Source organism: Salmo trutta, chromosome 12, assembly GCF_901001165.1.
Source record: "Salmo trutta chromosome 12, fSalTru1.1, whole genome shotgun sequence".
NCBI lineage: Eukaryota > Metazoa > Chordata > Actinopteri > Salmoniformes > Salmonidae > Salmo > Salmo trutta.
Genome location: NC_042968.1, coordinates 68,351,039 through 68,370,641, shown reverse-complemented (window position 1 = coordinate 68,370,641; position 19,603 = coordinate 68,351,039). Strand labels below are relative to the sequence as shown.

Below are 19,603 nucleotides of genomic sequence, written 5' to 3'. Positions count from 1 at the left end.
GTGTTTAATTAACAGACCATTACCATGAGAAAAGCAGTCATTTGCATGACAACCAGCTGACTAAATTTCATGACTGCCTGTCCTATAGCTGATACAGCTAAATAACTGACTGAGGAGAAAATTCAAACTACCTGAGACATAATGGATCTTTTGACAATGAAACTTATTTTTCATCTGTCCTAAAGAAATTGTGGTAATTTAATATGTTGAATCTGTCTTTGGTTGAGTACTTGTGTGTTTGGCTCTGATCATAACTGAAGACAAGGAACTCGCAGATTGAACCCATCATGAAAGTGATAGGAATTTCTTATTTATTTAAAAAAAGGTCACTCAAAGCTGGCATAAAGTTGCAGAATAGCCAGTGAAAAAAAACAAAGACATTTAAAAACAAACTTTTACAACGTTTTTATGCATGACGAAAGCTGGGATAGGTTGTAGTTACCTCCAATGAGAGGTCATTTCAGATATCATGATTGCAGATCTGAGGACATCACTGATGTGATGGTACAACCCAACATAAAAAAAACGTGAAAGAATATATATAAATCACTCGTGTATTGACAGGAAAATACTTAAAAACCGAAGACAAGAAATGGGGTGATCTTTGACCATATTTTAGTGTCCACATCTCTTCCTTTAGTGAACAAACTATAATTTTCTCTCCTGAAGTCCTCTCCAATGTTTCTTCTCTAGTAGTTCATTCAATAATTGGAAACATGACCATTATATCAAATGAATGTCACACCCCCCCAGACTTTGCAAAGGTTCAGGAGGAACTTGTCTGTACAGTATGATCTTCACCGTAGGAGCAATTCACCTTGCAAGGTGTCACCTTAAATAATGACATTTATGGAGAGGACTGTTGCACCTCCTTCTGGCTTACCCCAGCTCTCACACGTCCTTGGTGATTAGTGATGTCATATGTACCACATTGTGTAGGCAGCCATAACACAGTGAGTTCAAGGTAAAAGTGTGATTTGCCCACACTGAAGATAACTACTGGAGAGTGCGTCACCCATGAGTCTTCCCCCCCCCACTATCTCCAGTCCCCTTCCGCCTGTCTCAGGGTTTCCCGTTGACAGAGGTGGTCTTCTTGTTGCGGCCCAGCCAGGAGAGGAGGCTGCGTGGGCGCGGGGGGCGGGCGGGCGTCTGGGCCAGGCGGACCATGCGTGGCGAGCGCCACACCTTGATGGTGGAGTCGTCGCTGGCGGAGAGCAGCAGCTCCTGGTCGGCCGGGCTGAAGGCCACAGAGTTGACCACGTCGTCATGCTGCAGCCGCGCCAGGCAGATGTTGTAGTGGCGGTCCCAGATGTAACCGTGTTTGTCCTCTGCGCCACTAGGGGGAGAGCGATAGACCAGTCACTGGTGAATGACTAAAGTAAGTGATTTCTGTGCTCAGGTCAACTTCATAAAACTCATTCTGAACAGGATTATGGTGTTATCAAATGAGAAAATCTGCATATGGTAAGACATCTCCTTCATATAATCCACACAATTTTTCCCTGTTAGTATCGGACACAAACACCCAATATATTTACACAGACAACTTTTAAAAAGGGATCTGAAATTCTTTATAAAACACACCCCATACTGCATGTAAATGTTAGAGCAGACTTGACATACGTACCTGGCCACAAAGTCTCTGCTGACGTCCAGGAAGATGAAGAAGCACTCGTCGTTGGGCGTGAAGGCTCGGTGGGCCCTCAGGCTCCGTCTCTCCTCTCGCAGGCTTTTCAGGTCAATAACGTGCAGGTCGATCTCCTCGGCAATGGGGGGCGGAGACATGGGGTCAGAGATCACGCAGCCCGCCGGCCACGCCCGACTGTTCACATACAGATACCTGGACAGACAGACAACAGCATGGACATACTTGTTAAAGGTGTACTTGTTCAGCATTAAAAACAAAGTGAGGAAAGCAAGGTGATTTTGCAAGACAAATAGTTACTATGACAGTCATTCAAGGGGTTTCAGGTACACTCCTCCTGCCACATCTTTGCCCCGTAGCCATGCAACCAAGTTATCCGCCTCTTCACACTGCTACTCATGACTAACACTCACTCACCTGTGGTCTGGAGACAGGCCCATGCCGATGATGTGGCCGTGAATGTCGATCACATGGTCCAGAGAGTCAAAGAACTCGTCAGTGCTGCGCTCCTCCCCCAGGACAGGCCCAGACGTGGTCATCTGGTCAGGCATGATCCGCTTGATGCCGATCTGGTGGGGGGAGTAGGTAAGGCTGCCAGTGGTGAAGAGCAGGTAGGTCTTATCCTCTTCGTCCCCAGGGGTCGAGGAGAGCACGTTGGGGTCTGGGGCCTTGGTGTGGGCTCTAGCCATGAGCCGGGCCCACTTGGTCTCCAGCTCCCTCGCCTCTGAGGCCTCACTGTGACGACCCTGAGGGCACCAGAGGGGAGAAAGGATCAGCAAATATCAAATCAAGATTAGGGATGGGCAGGGTTCATCATCCGAACAGATGTTAGTATTCGATTACTTGAGTGGGTGATAATTCTTTTATATTTTTTGGGCCCTATTTTGACAATGAAAAAGTTGTTACAAATGTAATTATCCTTGTGACATTGTTACCTAAAAGGATATACCATGACATTTGAAATACTTAAATGGCTGCATTGGACTTTTTATCTCAAAGTCAAATAATTTCTGGATAACAATTAAAGTTGCTACATCCATTTTTGGACTTATGAATTAATTATACTCATTGATTTTTAAAAGAATATATAAAAACGCATAAATGTCTCATGAGCTTGGTTCAACTGTCATTACCCATCAGAACCCAAAATATAAGCTTGTTTTACTCCAATGTTTGTTTACAATTTCTTACAAACTATAGCCTCAAAACATGGTTAAAACTACCATTTTGATATAATGGATGGTCAGTCCTTGCATCCATAGCTCTCTATGAACTTGAGTGGTTACATTTCACCAGGCCCAGCCATCAGCTTTTTACTGAACCAGGGAGACAGCTTTGTTTTCGTTTCTACTGCAGATTGCCGCGTCAGGTACCTTACTGTGATTTTGACCATTTTAATTGAAAACAAAAGAAACACAATTAGCTTCTCAGCAAAGAGCAATTTCTCAAGGATGAATTTTGCTAGGACTGTCAGAGTGGTCTGAGTGGGGAGGGGAAGACTGAAAATTAGATGTTATTGGCAGAGAGGTTTGGAACTTTATCGGTCTATTAATGAATTTACCGCCTGGTGACATCACAAGACAGGCACAAACTCCATCTCATCAAAACAGGCTGAAATGTCAAGCGGCATTTTCAAACAGCTCTTTCACCAAAAGGGATCATCATTTTTGCAGTATTATTCCAACCTCATTATTGTGGAAATATACATTGAGTGTACAAAACATCAGGAACAACATGCTCTTTGCATGACAGACTGACCAGGTGAAAGCTATGATCCCTTATTAAATCCACTTCAAATCAGTGTAGAAGGGGAAGAGACAGGTTAAAGGATTATTAAGCCACGAGACATGGATTGTGTATGTGTGCCATTCAGAGATTGAATGGGCAAGACAAAAGATTTAAGTCCCTTTGAAGGGGGTATGCTAGTACTGTAGGTGCCAGGCGCACCAGCTTGAGTATCAAGACTGGTCCACCATCCAAAAGACATCCAGCCAACTTGACACAACCTTGGGAAGCATTGGAGTCAACATGGGCGAGCATCCCTGTGGAATGCTTTCGACACCTTGTAGAGTCCATGCCCTGACGAATTGAGGCTGTTCTGAGGGCAAACGGGGATGCAACTCAATATTAATGTTTTGTACACTCAGTGTATATAAAAGACAGTAAATCACATTTGACTGCACTGGGCCTTTAATAAAACATTTTGAATGTAGTTTTTATAACGTGCGTTTAGCTACTGCTGCGCATTTATATCACGTTCACATGCTATCGGAGTTATCGGAAATTCCTAGTTCCAACAAGGAAGTTTCACTTGAACGACCCTCCAAATCAGAATTATAAGTGGACCGAGTTGCGACGTTTCACCACTGACTTTTTCAACCCCAAAAAATGAAACATTTTGACTGCTACAACCTAATCAATATGGATGATGTAGCTAGTTTGACCATATTGTCAATGTGAAGAAAGCTAACTTTATTATTAGAAATGTTACCTAGCTTATCAAGTTTGCTAGAATCTTATTGGTTGAAGAACTGTTCCTGACAAAAAGCATATGAATGAAACAAAGTCACATTTGCGACATCACAACTAGGAAATGGGAAGTTCTGACGAGCACGTGAACTCGGCATTAGCCCCCCCAGTCTGCCCTGACATTGGTATGCTATTTTTCCCGTTCCAAATGGCAATTACAGACGCGCACCTAACAGAGTTTGCACAAGATCTGAGACCGATCAATGCAAAACACTCACCAGAAAACCTTAACTGAATCAGTTCCATCATGGTAAAAATCTGACTTTTCACTAGCGGAGAAAAGCAGCCTGTTCTCTGCCATGTGCATTTGTGTCATTTTGATTGGTCAAGAGAATCCAGAACATTTATTTATATTACATTTTTTGTAATTTCAACCAGCCGAATAGTGAAATAATGTCCATTCCTCATCGAGATGAAGTCATAAAGTGCATGTGGACAAATTACTATTTCATAGACTTTCCATTTGTTACACAGAATTCCATGTTTTCATACTGGCCTTCTCTACTGTAACACACAACCTTTGGGAGTGCTCACCTGTATGACATGCTCCAGCCCAGAGGAGGTGAGCTGAGGGAGGTGGGCTGCTGTTGACAGACCCTGCAGTCTCATCTCCCTCCGGCGCTCTTCGTCGTCCTCCTCGTCCTCCTCGCTGTCAGTGGTGCCCAGGTCAAAGAGCAGGGGTTGGTGACTCAGGGGCTGGCTCTGAGCCTGGGCCTCGTAGTCCAGCAGCAGGTCTGGGGAGTCGTGGCGCCGGCAGTGGGCCACCATCACGGTGCGGATGGTGCTGGCGTTGATGTTCTGGATCTTAAAGAGCCGCTTGACCACGTTGACATTTTCAGACTCCACATCCTGGGGAGAGAAAGGATCATGCATGAACACACATGGCACAGTGAAATACATACAGATCATTAGACTGGAAGGAATCTAAGCAAATATACTTAGAGGGCTGATAGCTCTGACTAGGGGAGAGCTGACATGGACCAAATCTCCAGACAAAGAAACGGATTAATTCACATTAATTCTGTGCGAGACATCCACAATTTAGCTCAGTTTGACCAGTCATACAATGATCCAGTCAAAATGGTCACTATATAAATTGTTCAATAACTGTTGTCCTCTACCAAACATAACATTTTGACCATGTATGGGACCGACCTGAAAGGCTTTGTTGAGCCAGAGCACAGAGCAGGAGGTCATGTTGCCAATCCAGTGCAGGTTACCAGAGATGAGGTGGGTTTCGTTCAGCCAGCAGCCAAACACATCGTAGGGCTTGTTCCTCACACGGGACAGGAGGGTGTAGTTCTCTGTGGAGGAGGACAGGACCAGACACAGTTATGGTTCTCCATGTTATCCACATCGGATAATGATCACTTAAACTCAATCACCGCATGGGCCATACTGAAAAAACAAGAACTAATTTGCGGGCCAGACAGACTTTTTTTACAACTGTGACCCAAACTCATAAAATGTCCACTTATGTACATAGGATGTTGTATATAGCATAACAAATTATAATAATAGCCTACCGTAAAACTTCCATTAATATCCCCAGCATTTATTTACTTAAATCACTGAACACAACAGGCGCTTAAAGACAGGTTTTATTTGAGACAGGCAACCATTTCCTTAATGCACACAGCTTTTCCTAATTCGCATAGTTAATTGTTTAATTTCAGCATTTTAAATCAATTTCTTCATTTCCTGCACCAATGTGTCACGCTTATTTTGTCTTAGTATGCCTCTAATTATTCTGTCAAGGAAAGTTATTTTCTCCTCCGACTTTGCCTTTTTGGCCAGTTCTTACTTTTGCCAATAGAGGGCGATCAGACAATTTATACGGGTCTGTACCAGACATGCCATGTCCACAGTTTTTCGGCCAAATAAGGTGACTTTGAAAACGATGTTGCGGGTAAAAATGTATTGCTCGCGGGTTTCGGGTTTTTGGGCTACTTCTAAAATGCACCGCGTCCGCCATGGCGTTTGTCATTATTATATTTCACTGTGACCTGCTGCTGCTGACTATCAGGCAGTGAGAAGGCTGTTACTGAATGAGTGAACGAGTGGTGGGGAAGGCCGGAAGGGTGTGTGTGTGTGTGTGTGTGGGTTGAGAAAGCACTGTAGTTGAGTCACGGAGATCGAGCAGCACGCGCGCATGTCGTGACATCTATTTACCAGTTGTAGGTAGGCTATTTAGATTGTCATTATGGAGACACCCATTTCCAACCCTTTTTCCAGAAAGCATTAAAACTCTAGAACTGATATAACAGCGACAAAGCACTGGAAAATGACTTTAGGCTCACTAGAGCGCATTAGATACATTCGCTCTGTGGTGGTTTAAAGTAAACTGCATTTTAATGTCGCCTTTTCTTATGGAACCCGTATCAAGCGAAGGGTTTTACGCGTGCTCACTAGTTCTTCGGTCTCGAGAGCTGCGCGAGTGGAAATTTGAAATGAACGTTATGGAACTCCCTCTTGAGCTTCTGTTATGGGGAATGAAATGTATTAAAATGTGGAGAATGATACATTTGCATCTGTTGGCCATCAAGTCGGCTATTCATTTATATGCCATTGTAGACTACTGTAGCCTACCATTTAATACAATAAATATGTTGAAATTACAATATCGCAGGAGTCATTGCAAATCAATTTGTGCCACTTCTGTAGCCTACATGGAGCAAACTGATTTAATAAATAGTCTATAACTTCAGTTTGTTGTTGTTGTAGGCTTGTGTTATTATGCAGTTATGAAATGGCAATGTTTAATTAAATTGGAAGTTATCCATTGTGATCATGGTGACAGATCTATCGCAAATGTATAATTCTCCACATTTAATGTCAGTTTTGTTGTGGATTTTCCCCTGAAATTAGATGTTGGCCTATAGGCTACCTGCATCTAGCACAGCAAACCACAGCAAAGCTGAATTGCAATTATAAACCCAGATTTTAGTCAGTAGCCTATGCCTATTGAAATAAATCTAACAAATAGGCCATTTATAATGGTTTGTAGTCTTAACATCTGGCATATGAATGCCAGAAAATAGCCTAACAATCGTTCATCCAAGTGATTTTTTTTGTCTTTTTTTTTTTTTTTATTGCTCAGAGATTGACATTCTCTGTCCAACTTTCATCACTCAAACTCTCCTGTCAGATGCATCTATAGTAATGCACGTGCAAACAGAATTATCAACGTAATTAGAGCAGTAAAAATAAACGTTTTGTCATACCCGTGGTATATGGTCTGATAAACCATGGCTGTCAGCCAATCAGCATTCAGGGATCGAACCACCCAGTTTATATTTATGAATGCTGATTTGCTGACAGCCGTGGTATATCAGACCGTATACCATAGGTATGACAGATTAAATATTAAAGATGCACTATGCAGAAATCACTCCGCCATTTCCTGATTGCAAAAATGCTAATAGTTTGCCTTATTTCAGTTTGTGACATAATCAAGTATAGTGTAGAGAATCATTGCACGACTCTACTAATCCCGTGTCTGTCCTATTGTCCTGTAGTGGTAATTTACCCGTGTGCGAATCCTTTATCAAATCATTTTGACAACCAAGATGACATTCTCTGTAGGCTATAGCAATGACCCATTGCAACTGAAACTTGGCATCTACATTTAGCCTACAACACATTTCAACTCCTCTATAAGAGGACAGGCTCATTGTAATGGCTGGATGGAATAAATGAAACGGTATCAAACATATGGAAACCACGTTTGACTCCGTTCCATTTATGTAATTACAATGAGCCTGTCCTATAGCTCCTCCCACCAGCCTCCACTGGTTGTAGTAGATATGGTCTGGCTTGGGTGTGTCAGAGCAAATATGTAACTTTAAAGACCTGTTTTGCATGTAAAAAGACAATGTGAGGAAATGTTTGTTGCCCAACTGTTAGGGTGAAAATTAAGGTGCGCCTGCGCATGTCATTTAGTGCGCCTACATATGTCATTTCTTCCACATTATGTCCCACACGAGTCACAACGTCGGTGTGTCGTAACGGCCTTTTGTGTCCCAAAACATTTCTAATGAGAGAATAACTTGCGTTTTGAATTAAGACATTGGCCTTTAACAAAGGAAATTGGGCTTTGTGATGCACATTCCAGAAAAATGACCAATGAAAGCACAAGAGAAAGAGCGAGTAGAGGAAGAGAGACAAGGAAGGAGACAAAAGCGAGTGAGAAACAGCAGGAGAGAGTGTGTGTGTCCTACCCAAGCTTATGACAGCAATTTCCCCAGAGGAGGAGTGATGAGAGCCCAGGTAGACTCCAGACACCAGTAGCAGGGTGTCGTCAGCGTTGAACTGGGAGAACTGGGTGTAGCCCCAGTTGAACTGGCGCATGCTGGAGCTGTGCACCATGGTGATGGTGCCATCGAGCCGCTCTGTGTCCCAAAGCTGACCAGCACAGGCAGGAGAGAGGAGGATGTTAGATAATGAGAAAAGCAGTATATTGGGGTTGTTAACTGGATTCATCCTGACATTCGTGATTTATAGTTTTAGATTATTATTAATGTACTTGTTTGACTTTTTTACTGCACTGCTATGAGCTAGTAACAAGCATGTCGCTGCACCCACTATAACAAGTGCTAAACTGTGTACGCGACCAATAAACTTTGATTTGAGTTTTCAAATCTAGAGCTACGATGTGCAAATCTCAACAATTACATTTGTTTCCCCTACATCACATTTTTGGGCACTACAAACTTGAAACTAAGGTCCACAATGGCTCCTGTGCTGTAATATTGACAAATAGCTATATTTTAGTTTTTGCATAACAGCAGTCAATGATCCATTTGGGCCATTATGCTAACATTGGCCCTGGGGCAAAAATGTATCCTTGCAACTGTTGTTGTGGAATACAACATCTTTATTTGGCTTGTCCCTGGCCCTAGGCTAAAGCTACGGTCTTCTCCAGTCATATAATGTGACGGACCTTGACGGTGCAGTCTTTGGAGCAGGAGGAAAAGCGGTGTCCGCGATGGGAGAAGGCCAGGTGGAGGACCTGGTCATGGTGCTCTTTCAGAGTCTGGACCTCCACACAGGGGATACAGTCAAACAGACGCTTGAACTCCCTGTACCATGACAGAGAAGCTAGGGACAGAGATAGGAGGAAGAAGTCAAACATCTATGCAAATCGGCGACGACAGTACTTCAAGCCACTGCGCAACAGTTAACACGGGAACACAAGATATCAGTGACTCAGTACTGCAATAATTCATACCTCAAGTAGGAGCTGGACAAGGGCACTGTGTGCTGGCCTGGCACATTCATTTTTACAGTACAATACTTTCCTCCTTTATAAGTTGAAAAATGTCCATCCTTTCCTATGATGGAACCATTAATTTGCTGAAATCAACATAATTTCCTGTATTGGTTGGGTTTAAAATGGAATTAATCCAACCCTACTGCCTGGTGTTCTATGTGACCTACCAGGGTGTCTGGGCACAGAGCGGGGGATCCTATAGTAGCTGTAGAACAGCTCCCTCCACAGGAACTCATCTCTGGACACTGCCAACCACTGTCTGCAGGCCAGGCCAGCACTCAGCACAGTGTCATGGGGGAGACGCAGGAAGATCTCCAGCACCAAGCTGTCTGGCAGGGCTGGGCCATCATCCATCCTGACATCCTGCATGGGAACAGCACAGGTTAAAGTGATCTTCTGATACATACTTTAGGTCAAAGTATTGTTATTAGGCTTTAATGTAACACATGCATGACTGCAGCATCCTAAATGTGTAAAAACCTGCCCCACAAAATAACCCTACCTCTCACTCTCTCTCGTTCTATATTAAGTATGACAGCTGAGTTTGACAGGAGATCACCACATGGCATGTTTTCCCACTGAGGCCCAACAACCACTTCACTGGACTGGTTGCATGATATCATGAGTTGATTCAATGAAGTGGAATTAACCAGTCATGTTGATAATTAATATTAATATGGAATAATGACAACAATGAATGGGGGCTATATCTATAAATTAATCATTTCCTGAAGAGCTGCTAGCTAACGTCTATCTTGCATTCGCAAGTAAAATAACCCCCTTCCTGTAAACGATAGCTAGATACTGTAGCTAACTACATTGCCAACAACAGACAGCTATTTTCAACGTAACTAGCTAGTTAGCTAGCGAGGCTAGTTGAGAATTCTCAACTCACGCACCGTACTTCATTTACATATCGTCCGAGTTCAGAATTATCAGCGATGATGTTAGCTAACTCGCTACATAGGCTAGCTAAAAGGAACAGTCACATGAACACTGACAACACCGTTACTGTTTGTTTCGAAATATGTTAGGAATAATACATATCATAAAAGGTAACGTTACCTAGCCAGTTTAGCTACTGGTTAACGTTACGTCTCGGGATGCAAAACGGTCACCTCACCAGCTAGCTAACGTTAGCGACCTTACGCCAAAGCTAACTTAGCTAGCAAATAGCTAATCTAACGTTACAAGCTAGCTGTCATTCGTTCCTAAATGTTACTTTGCAACGTTATCCTTCCATTACCACATTATTTCAATATAAACTATTCTGGTTTTATTTCCACAAAATAAATTCTAACAATAATATAAAACCGTGACCCACCTGCCCTTTGACAATCTGTATGGAGAAAAATCAAATGGCCAGCAGAGGATAGCTAACGTTAGTCAGAAGCGAGAAAAACAAAATGCAACAATCTTCTGCCCCCGGCGAGACGTCTGGCCGCCCATTAAAAGAACCAACAAGTCAATTGCAGAACACTCGCTTCTTCATAGGAAGGGTAACCCAATCAAATACAGAGCGACAGCCTGCCATTTCCACTCTGTGGACAACGAATCCCATTGTTAGAGTGGAGACATACAGTGCCTTTAGAAAGTATTCATAACTCTTGGCTTATTTCCACGTTTTCTTGTGTTACAGCCTGAATTCAAAATGGATTAAATATTTTTTTCTCTCTCACCCATCTACACACAATACCCCATAATGACAAAGTAAAATCATGTTTTTTTTAAAAAGTTTTTGCAATTTTTTTGAAAATGAAATACAGAAATATTATTTTCATAACTATTCACACCCGAGTCAATACATTTTAGAATCACCTTTGGCAGCGTTTACACCTATGAGTCTTTCTGGGTAAGTCTCTAAGAGCTTTTCACACCTGGATCGTACAATATTTGCACATTATTCTTAAAAACAAAAATGTCAAGCTCTGTCAAGTTTGTTGTTGATCATTGCTAGACAGCCATTTTCAAGTCTTGCCATAGATTTTCAAGCCAATTTAAGTCAACTGTAACTAGGCCACTCAGGAACATTCAATGTCGTCTTGGTAAGCACCTCCTGTAGATTTGGCCTTATGTTTTAGGTTTTCGTCCTGCTGAAAGGAGAATTTGTCTCCCAGTATCTGTTGGAAAGCAGACTGAACCAGGTTTTCCTCTAGGCTTTTGCCTGTGCTTAGTTTTATTCTGTTTATTTTTATCCCCAAAAAACTCCCTAGTCCTTGCTGATGACAAGCAGAACCATAACATGATGCAGCCACCATCATGCTTGAAAATAAGAAATGTGGTACTCAGTGATGTATTATGTTGGATTTTCCCCGAACATAATGCTTTGTATTCAGGACATACAGTTACTTTCTTTGCCTATCTTCCGAAAACATCAGAAACCCTACTTCTTCAAAAACGGTATACTCCCCCCCAAAATACTAACACTCGCTTTTATCAGATTTTGCTGATAGCTACTTTTTTGAGGAAAATGTACTTACTATGACTGAGATCGGTGGTTGTTCCACCTAGCTATCTTAATATGAATGCACTAACTAAGTCGCTTCGGATAAGAATGTCCGTTAAATTACAAACATGTAAATGTAGGTAGCTTGTACAGTCCCAAGAGCTAAAGAAAAATGCTCAGTTATAAGTGAGTGCTCTGTAGCTGTTGGAAGCATGTGCACTGTGCAGACTGCACTGACAAGCCAATGAGAGAACATTCATCATCACAGATGTCTGCACCAATAATTATGGATGAATAATGCAGAGGACACTCACTCTGGCTGTCAACAAATTCCTCTGTCAACAAATAGCTACATGGTTTTGCACATTCCATTTTCCTGTACCCAAGACGACCTTGAGTAGGCCCACCTTTTACACACACAACAGATATAGTATATTTTGTTTACTGCTTACTATTGATATTTTGTGTTTATAAATCTCTGGTTATTTTTATTTAACCTTTATTTATACAGGGAATCCCAATTGAGACCAAGGTATCCGTTTCAATGGTGCTCTGCACAATAGTTCACTAAGGACTAAGCTGTCAAGCTCTGACCTATTCCTCTCTTTGGATTGGTGGATACATCTCGTTATTTTAATACTTTTTGAATATTCGATGGCAGTGTTGACGTCAACCGCCTGAATTCAATGGAGAGAGATGCTATGCTATGCTTAGCTATGCTACGCTATGCTTGTGAAGAATAAAATCTTATTGCAAGAACTGGGAGCTCTTTAAATTTGAGGTGTCCAAATACCTCAGAAAATATGGTAGTAATCTTGCTAAGACCAGAAGAGCTGAGGAGGAAAAGGTGATCATTAAGATAACTTCCCTTTCTCAGTGGTCCCCAGCCGGCCTCTCGGGGGAGGAGAAGATGAAACTGATTGAGTTACAAAATAAACTGGATAATATACACTGCTCAAAAAAATAAAGGGAACACTTAAACAACCCAATGTAACTCCAAGTCAATCACACTTCTGTGAAATCAAACTGTCCAATTAGGAAGCAACACTGATTGACAATAAATTTCACATGCTGTTGTGCAAATGGAATAGACAACAGGTGGAAATTATAGGCAATTAGCAAGACACCCCCAATAAAGGAGTGGTTCTGCAGGTAGGGACCACAGACCACTTCTCAGTTCCTATGCTTCCTGGCTGATGTTTTGGTCACTTTTGAATGCTGGCGGTGCTTTCACTCTAGTGGTAGCATGAGAAGGAGTCTACAACCCACACAAGTGGCTCAGGTAGTGCAGCTCATCTAGGATGGCACATCAATGCGAGCTGTGGCAAGAAGGTTTGCTGTGTCTGTCAGCGTAGTGTCCAGAGCATGGAGGCGCTACCAGGAGACAGGCCAGTACATCAGGAGACGTGGAGGAGGCCGTAGGAGGGCAACAACCCAGCAGCAGGATCGCTACCTCCGCCTTTGTGCAAGGAGGAGCAGGAGAAGCACTGCCAGAGCCCTGCAAAATGACCTCCAGCAGGCCACAAATGTGCATGTGTCTGCTCAAACGGTCAGAAACAGACTCCATGAGGGTGGTATGAGGGCCCGACGTCCACAGATGGGGGTTGTGCTTACAGCCCAACACCGTGCAGGACGTTTGGCATTTGCCAGAGAACACCAAGATTGGCAAATTCGCCACTGGCGCCCTGTGCTCTTCACAGATGAAAGCAGGTTCACACTGAGCACGTGACAGACGTGACAGAGTCTGGAGACGCCGTGGAGAACGTTCTGCTGCCTGCAACATCCTCCAGCATGACCGGTTTGGCGGTGGGTCAGTCATGGTGTGGGGTGGCATTTCTTTGGGGGGCCGCACAGCCCTCCATGTGCTCGCCAGAGGTAGCCTGACTGCCATTAGGTACCGAGATGAGATCCTCAGACCCCTTGTGAGACCATATGCTGGTGCGGTTGGCCCTGGGTTCCTCCTAATGTAAGACAATGCTAGACCTCATGTGGCTGGAGTGTGTCAGCAGTTCCTGCGAGAGGAAGGCATTGATGCTATGGACTGGTCCGCCCGTTCCCCAGACCTGAATCCAATTGAGCACATCTGGGACATCATGTCTCGCTCCATCCACCAACGCCACGTTGCACCACAGACTGTCCAGGAGTTGGCGGATGCTTTAGTCCAGGTCTGGGAGGAGATCCCTCAGGAGACCATCCGCCACCTCATCAGGAGCATGCCCAGGCGTTGTAGGGAGGTCATACAGGCACGTGGAGGCCACACACACTACTGAGCCTCATTTTGACTTGTTTTAAGGACATTACATCAAAGTTGGATCAGCCTGTAGTGTGGTTTTCTACTTTAATTTTGAGTGTGACTCCAAATCCAGACCTCCATGGGTTGATAAATTGGATTTCCATTGATTATTTTTGTGTGATTTTGTTGTCAGCACATTCAACTATGTAAAGAAAAAAGTATTTAATAAGATTATTTCTTTCAATCAGATCTAGGATGTGTTGTTTAAGTGTTCCCTTTATTTTTTTTAGCAGTATATATAGATTAAAAGCAGAAGGAGCCTTTATTAGATCTAGGAAAAAATGGATTGAGGAGGGAGAACAGAATTCATCCTATTTCTTTAGACTTGAAAAATGTCTCTACAAATAACACTATCCATAAGTTAAACATTGATGGTGTTATTACAGATGACCAAAAATTAATCGCTAAATACTGTAGCAATTTTTACAGGAAATTGTATCGCTCTACATACTGTCAGAAATCCACAGATATGTTTTTTGACTCACTGAATAATGTTCTCACTATTAGTGATATAGAATCTAAACAGTGTGATGAACCCATCAAAGTTGGAGATTATAGAGTCTATCAAACATCTAAAGAACAATAAATCACCAGGTGTTGATGGACTTACATCAGAATATTACAAATTATTTTCTGAACAAGGAGCTCACTTCCTATTTGAAGTCTTTTTTAGAGAGTATTAAAAGCAATGTTCTCCTCCTACAATGAGTCAGGGGTTAATAACACTGATACCTAAGCCTAAAAAAGAAGTTTTGCTCATTGATAACTGGCATCCAATTGTCTTCTTAATAATGACTAAGATATTAGCCTTACTACTTGCAAAAATAATTAAAAGAAGTCCTGGATGCAATCATTGATGAAACACAGTCTGGCTTTATGAGGAACAGGCATATTTCTAACAATATCAGACTAGTATTAGACATACTTGACTACTCAGACCTAATAACTGAGGATAGCTTCATATTTTTTAGATTTTTATAAAGCATTTGACACAGTAGAGCATCAGTTCCTCTTCCACTCCCTTGAGAGACTTGGCTTTGGGGATTTTTTCTGTAAGGCTATTAAGACAAATGGTAACAGCTCTATCAAATTGAAATATGGCACCTCACCTCACCTAGATTTGAGTTAAAGAGAGGAATTAGGCAAGGTTGTCCTATCTCTCCTTACCTGTTTTTATTAATCACCCAACTTCTTACAAATTCTTTAAATAATAGTTCTTTACAAGGTATTTCCATAGCTGGTAAAGAAATTATTATAAGCCAGCTGGCTGACGATACTACACTTTTTCTGAAAGATGCTAACCAAATTCCCATATCGATCAATGTGATACAATCATTTTCCAAAGCGTCTGGTCTATATCTTAACATTAATAAATGGGAACTCATGGCTGTCAAAGATTATGTGACACCTTCATATTATGGTATTCCAGTAAAAGAAAAAAGTTACATATTTAGGCATAACCATTAAAGGATCAGAAGTCTAGAGGCTTACTAAATTTTAACCCTCTTAATTAAAAAAACCCCCAGAAGAAGCTAAATCAATGGCTACAGAGGGACTTATCTTTAAAGGAAGAGTCCTAATAACCAAGGCTGAAGGTATCTCTAGACTAACATATGGCGCTCTATATTTATATCTTGACAGTAAAATAAGCAAGGAGATAGACCAGATGCTTTTCAACTTTCTGTGGACCCATTACATTAGGAAAACTGTTGTAATGAACACTTATGAGAATGGTGGGCTGAATTTTCTGGACTTTACTACCTTAAATAGTACTTTTAAGATCAATTGGATAAAACAATTCCTAAGAAGACCCCTTGTATTTTATTCCTCGTCATGTCTTCTCTACTTTTGGTGGCCTTAACTTCATGTTAGTTTGCAATTATAATATTGACAAAGTTCCAGTGAAACGTTCTGCTTTTCATTGGCAGGTTTTTTTGTCATGGTCCTTAATTTATAAGCAGAATTTTTCTCCACACAGATATTATATATGGAATAATCGGGATATATTGTATAAAAATACTTTTGTTTTTATAATATTAGTTCCGAAATAATATCCTATTGGTGAGCCAACTGGTAAATAATATCCTATTGGTGAGCTAACTGGTAAATGCAGGGGGTCTTTTACTCAGTTATAAGGATTTCTTATCACTTTACAAGGTCCCTGTAACACCTAAAGATTTTGCAATTGTTTTAGATGCCATTCCCTCAGGTGTTGCTTTATTATTCAGGAACGTGTCAAGACCTGACCCTCAGAGCCTACATTCCATTGACCCTGTTGACTTATCAGTAGGATAGATTTGATTATTTTTTCGTCCATTCAACAACAGAGCAATACAAACCTTGTTTCAGCAGGATGTTGTATCTATACCTTATGTCATGCCTTATTGGAATGGATTTATTGATATCTGTTGGAAAAAAGTTTGGATGTTGCCACACATTCCTACTTGTTAACAAAATTAAGGAAGTTTCCTTTAAAATTATTAATAAATATTATCCTGCCAACCACTATGAAGAAAAGGAAAACATCAACTCAAATTACTCCTTTTGTAATGACCACCCAGAAACAGTGTTGCATCTTTTTTGGCATTGTATTCATGTAAGAAAACTGTGGCAAGACATCAGTAGATTTATAATTGAACACATTTATGAAGGTCTTACACTATTGTGGAGAGATGTACTGCTTGGAACCTTTACCTATGATAGAAATAAGCTGAAACATTTTTATGTAATTAATTTCATTATTCTTTTGGCCATATTTCATATTCACAAATGTAAATTTACAAACAAAACACATTTTCTTACCTTAAAATACAGTTCAATTTCTTTTTGTAAGACAATTAAATAGTCTACTAACAAAAAAGCTGTTAGAACAATAAGTGTATGCATGTCCCTTATTAAGGTCCTTGTGTAATGTGATATTGTACCCCCTAGCCCCGCCCAATTGTCCTTTTTATATACTGTGTACCCACATGTACTTCCTGTATTGATTTGTTGTTAATAAAAAAAAGATGCTATGCTACTATATGTATGGCCATCTTGAGATAACTCCGATGTAGTGTTTTTTCTCAAAGTTGCCGGGATGTCACGTGTCCTACTTATGTCAGTACACTCATAACAACCTAAGCATTACGATACTTATATTCGATCAAATAAACATCACGTAGCAAATAAGCTATTACTTTTTCGTTTTTGACCAAATTCGACACTCTTGACCTCCACACATCTCCTCGCTTGGTGACCGAAAAGAAACATCGCCACCAGCTGGCGATGAGTTTTTTGGCGTAATTATCCCTCCCGCTTCGCCTTTTCCTCTCTGGGATGAGCGGGAGTAGTGGAACTTCCGTAGGGCTGGTAGGGCCAAGAGACCAGGGGCCTTATTTATAAACGTGGCGTAGGCACAAAAGAAAGCGTACGCCACTTTCTAAGCAAACTTTGGGATTTATAAAAACGGGAGACTTACGGGAGAATGTGCGGTCCTCCGTGGACACTTTGACCCACAGGTACGCACATAAATTGGAGAAATTATAACCCGCGACTAAGATGGCAAAAGCATGAAACTCGAGAAACGCTTTGAAATTGATACCATTGTGTAAAATAAATCGACATTTTACATATGAGTTCCCTGGAGTGCACACAAAAAACTTAGGATAATAAATTAACGGAGATATATTTTTGCAAAAGAACCCCTCAAATATGTTGTACAGTTTAATCGGGAATCATATTTAATTGGCTCTGTAATTATTAAACCATACTTGCATGTTATGAAATGTATTCTCAGAAATAATAAGGTGAACAGTAGGACAAATTACGTTTAAACTGATGCCGTTTTTGATGCTTCAGTCGGGCAGATACGAGTGCACAGTTTCATATATTGCGGTCACATGTTCGTTGCGCAGAACTGTCAATGTGATAATGTCCCTGTCATTGTCAGTTACAATCAGGGTAATTACCACACCTGAAGGTGTTACGCAATTGGGTAGCTTTGACAATCAAATTGGTGGGTATAGAAAGGTATGCAATTACAATGCGTAATGACGCACGATGGCTGCATTAGCACGGTTAGAAGATTTGGCGAATGGAAGATTTACTGGCCAATGATGAGCGGCTTATGAGCCGGTTCCAATTACCAAGAGCTGTTCTCTTGGATCTCTGTGCTGTACTGGCCCCAGCTTTACAGAGAAGCACCCATGTAACAGTACAGATTCCGTCTCTCTCCTCGCTCCAACCTGGGCTCGAACCATGGACCATCTGCAACTACTTCAAGGTCTGAGATAGTGACGTCACCGATTGAAACGCTGTTAGCGCGCACCCCGCTAACTAACTAGCCATTTCACATCGGTTACACCCGCAGAAACCAAGCCGTGCCTGTCCCACTTCAACTCCTTGGCAACCTCGTTAATAGCGTCGATGGTGTCTGAGTTTGCAGGACTGCATCTGTGAGGACACTGCCGCTGGAGGGTTGTGACGCACGAGGTGCAGCGGAGACGCCAGGGCTGGGCGCACTCAGCTCTCACTCAGCTGCAGCACCACCGACCCCGCTGGAACACTCGGAGTAAAAACAATAGTAAATTGTTTGTTTAAATAAAAGGTTTAAACAACTTGAATGCATTTGGTTTACTATTTTCAAACGAGGGAATACTAATTACATACCTGGATCATCCGGTGCGACCTGCATGTCCGCGTCCTCCGTCGCTACTCCTCGGGTGGGATTCCCCTATAATACTGGCAAGTCGCCCATCAAGGGGGTTGAGCTCCGGTGTCCCCTTTCCTCCGCTCGTGGCACAAAGACTTTGTCTGTGTAAGGCTATGCGCCTTTTGGCCTCCACTTATGTCGGACCACGTCTTTTTTACCTTCTGAGCTATCAGCATTCACAGCGTCCGCCACATACCCACTAACGCCTTTTTGGCATTTGTAATGGCCCACACTGTGTCCACCAAACAATATATATTTTTTCTTGCTTAACCTCCCTTACAAGACTTACAAGGCTTTTTTTGCCTTTCTGTTGGGATTTGCCGTCATGCAGTCAGTATGGCTGAATATTAATTAGGGGCGTGTTACTGACTATTTATAGGCAACTATGAGCGTTAAAAGGGTGGGACAAGACGTGGTCAAATGTCGAGTTGATTGTGATTTATAAAGGGAAACCGGCGTGGGACGTGCGTGGGAACTGTGTTATAAATCACAATATTTTTTGTGCGTAAGCACTTTCTGTGTTTCGTCCGTACGCTAGCTACCTTTTGAGTGAATCCTCCGCACAGTTTTATGAGGCCCCAGAGGTGGCAGAACAGAGTACTCGGGTCGGGGTGTAAACAGTCTATAACCAAAACCATCTTCTGAAGCCAACCAAGCCATGTTGTGACTCAGCGGTAAGAAAATTACGATTATACAGCTACAGCAAATAAATCTAATATACCATA

At 41.9% G+C, this 19,603-nt stretch overlaps 1 protein-coding gene and 1 long non-coding RNA gene across 2 annotated transcripts; both read right to left on the bottom strand.

The window, feature by feature from the left end:
* Positions 1–269: 269 nt before the first annotated feature.
* On the bottom strand, positions 270–10,936 carry fbxw5 (F-box and WD repeat domain containing 5). Its single transcript, XM_029769298.1, has 9 exons — positions 10,771–10,936; positions 9,614–9,809; positions 9,117–9,274; positions 8,395–8,578; positions 5,330–5,478; positions 4,709–5,023; positions 2,063–2,391; positions 1,628–1,840; positions 270–1,336 (listed from the first exon to the last, which is right to left on the bottom strand). The coding sequence occupies exons 2-9, from the start codon at positions 9,798–9,800 to the stop codon at positions 1,063–1,065; spliced, it is 1,809 nt and encodes a 602-aa protein (XP_029625158.1). The 5' UTR covers positions 9,801–9,809; positions 10,771–10,936; the 3' UTR covers positions 270–1,062.
* A 5,873-nt stretch (positions 10,937–16,809) lies between these two features.
* Positions 16,810–19,238, bottom strand: LOC115204050 (uncharacterized). Its single transcript, XR_003880299.1, has 2 exons — positions 18,836–19,238; positions 16,810–18,731 (listed from the first exon to the last, which is right to left on the bottom strand). It is a non-coding gene; the product is annotated as an uncharacterized LOC115204050 (long non-coding RNA).
* Positions 19,239–19,603: the final 365 nt, after the last annotated feature.

Bases quoted from the DNA above. Each gene is read 5' to 3' on its own strand.
- fbxw5 (XM_029769298.1), bottom strand. From the start codon at position 9,800: ATGGATGATGGCCCAGCCCTGCCAGACAGCTTGGTGCTGGAGATCTTC. The intron at 8,579-9,116 runs GTCCGTCACATT...TGTGCTGGTCAG, and splicing joins CCAAAGACTGCACCGTCAAG to CTTTGGGACACAGAGCGGCT. The intron at 1,337-1,627 runs GTACGTATGTCA...CTCTCCCCCTAG, and splicing joins AGCAGAGACTTTGTGGCCAG to TGGCGCAGAGGACAAACACG.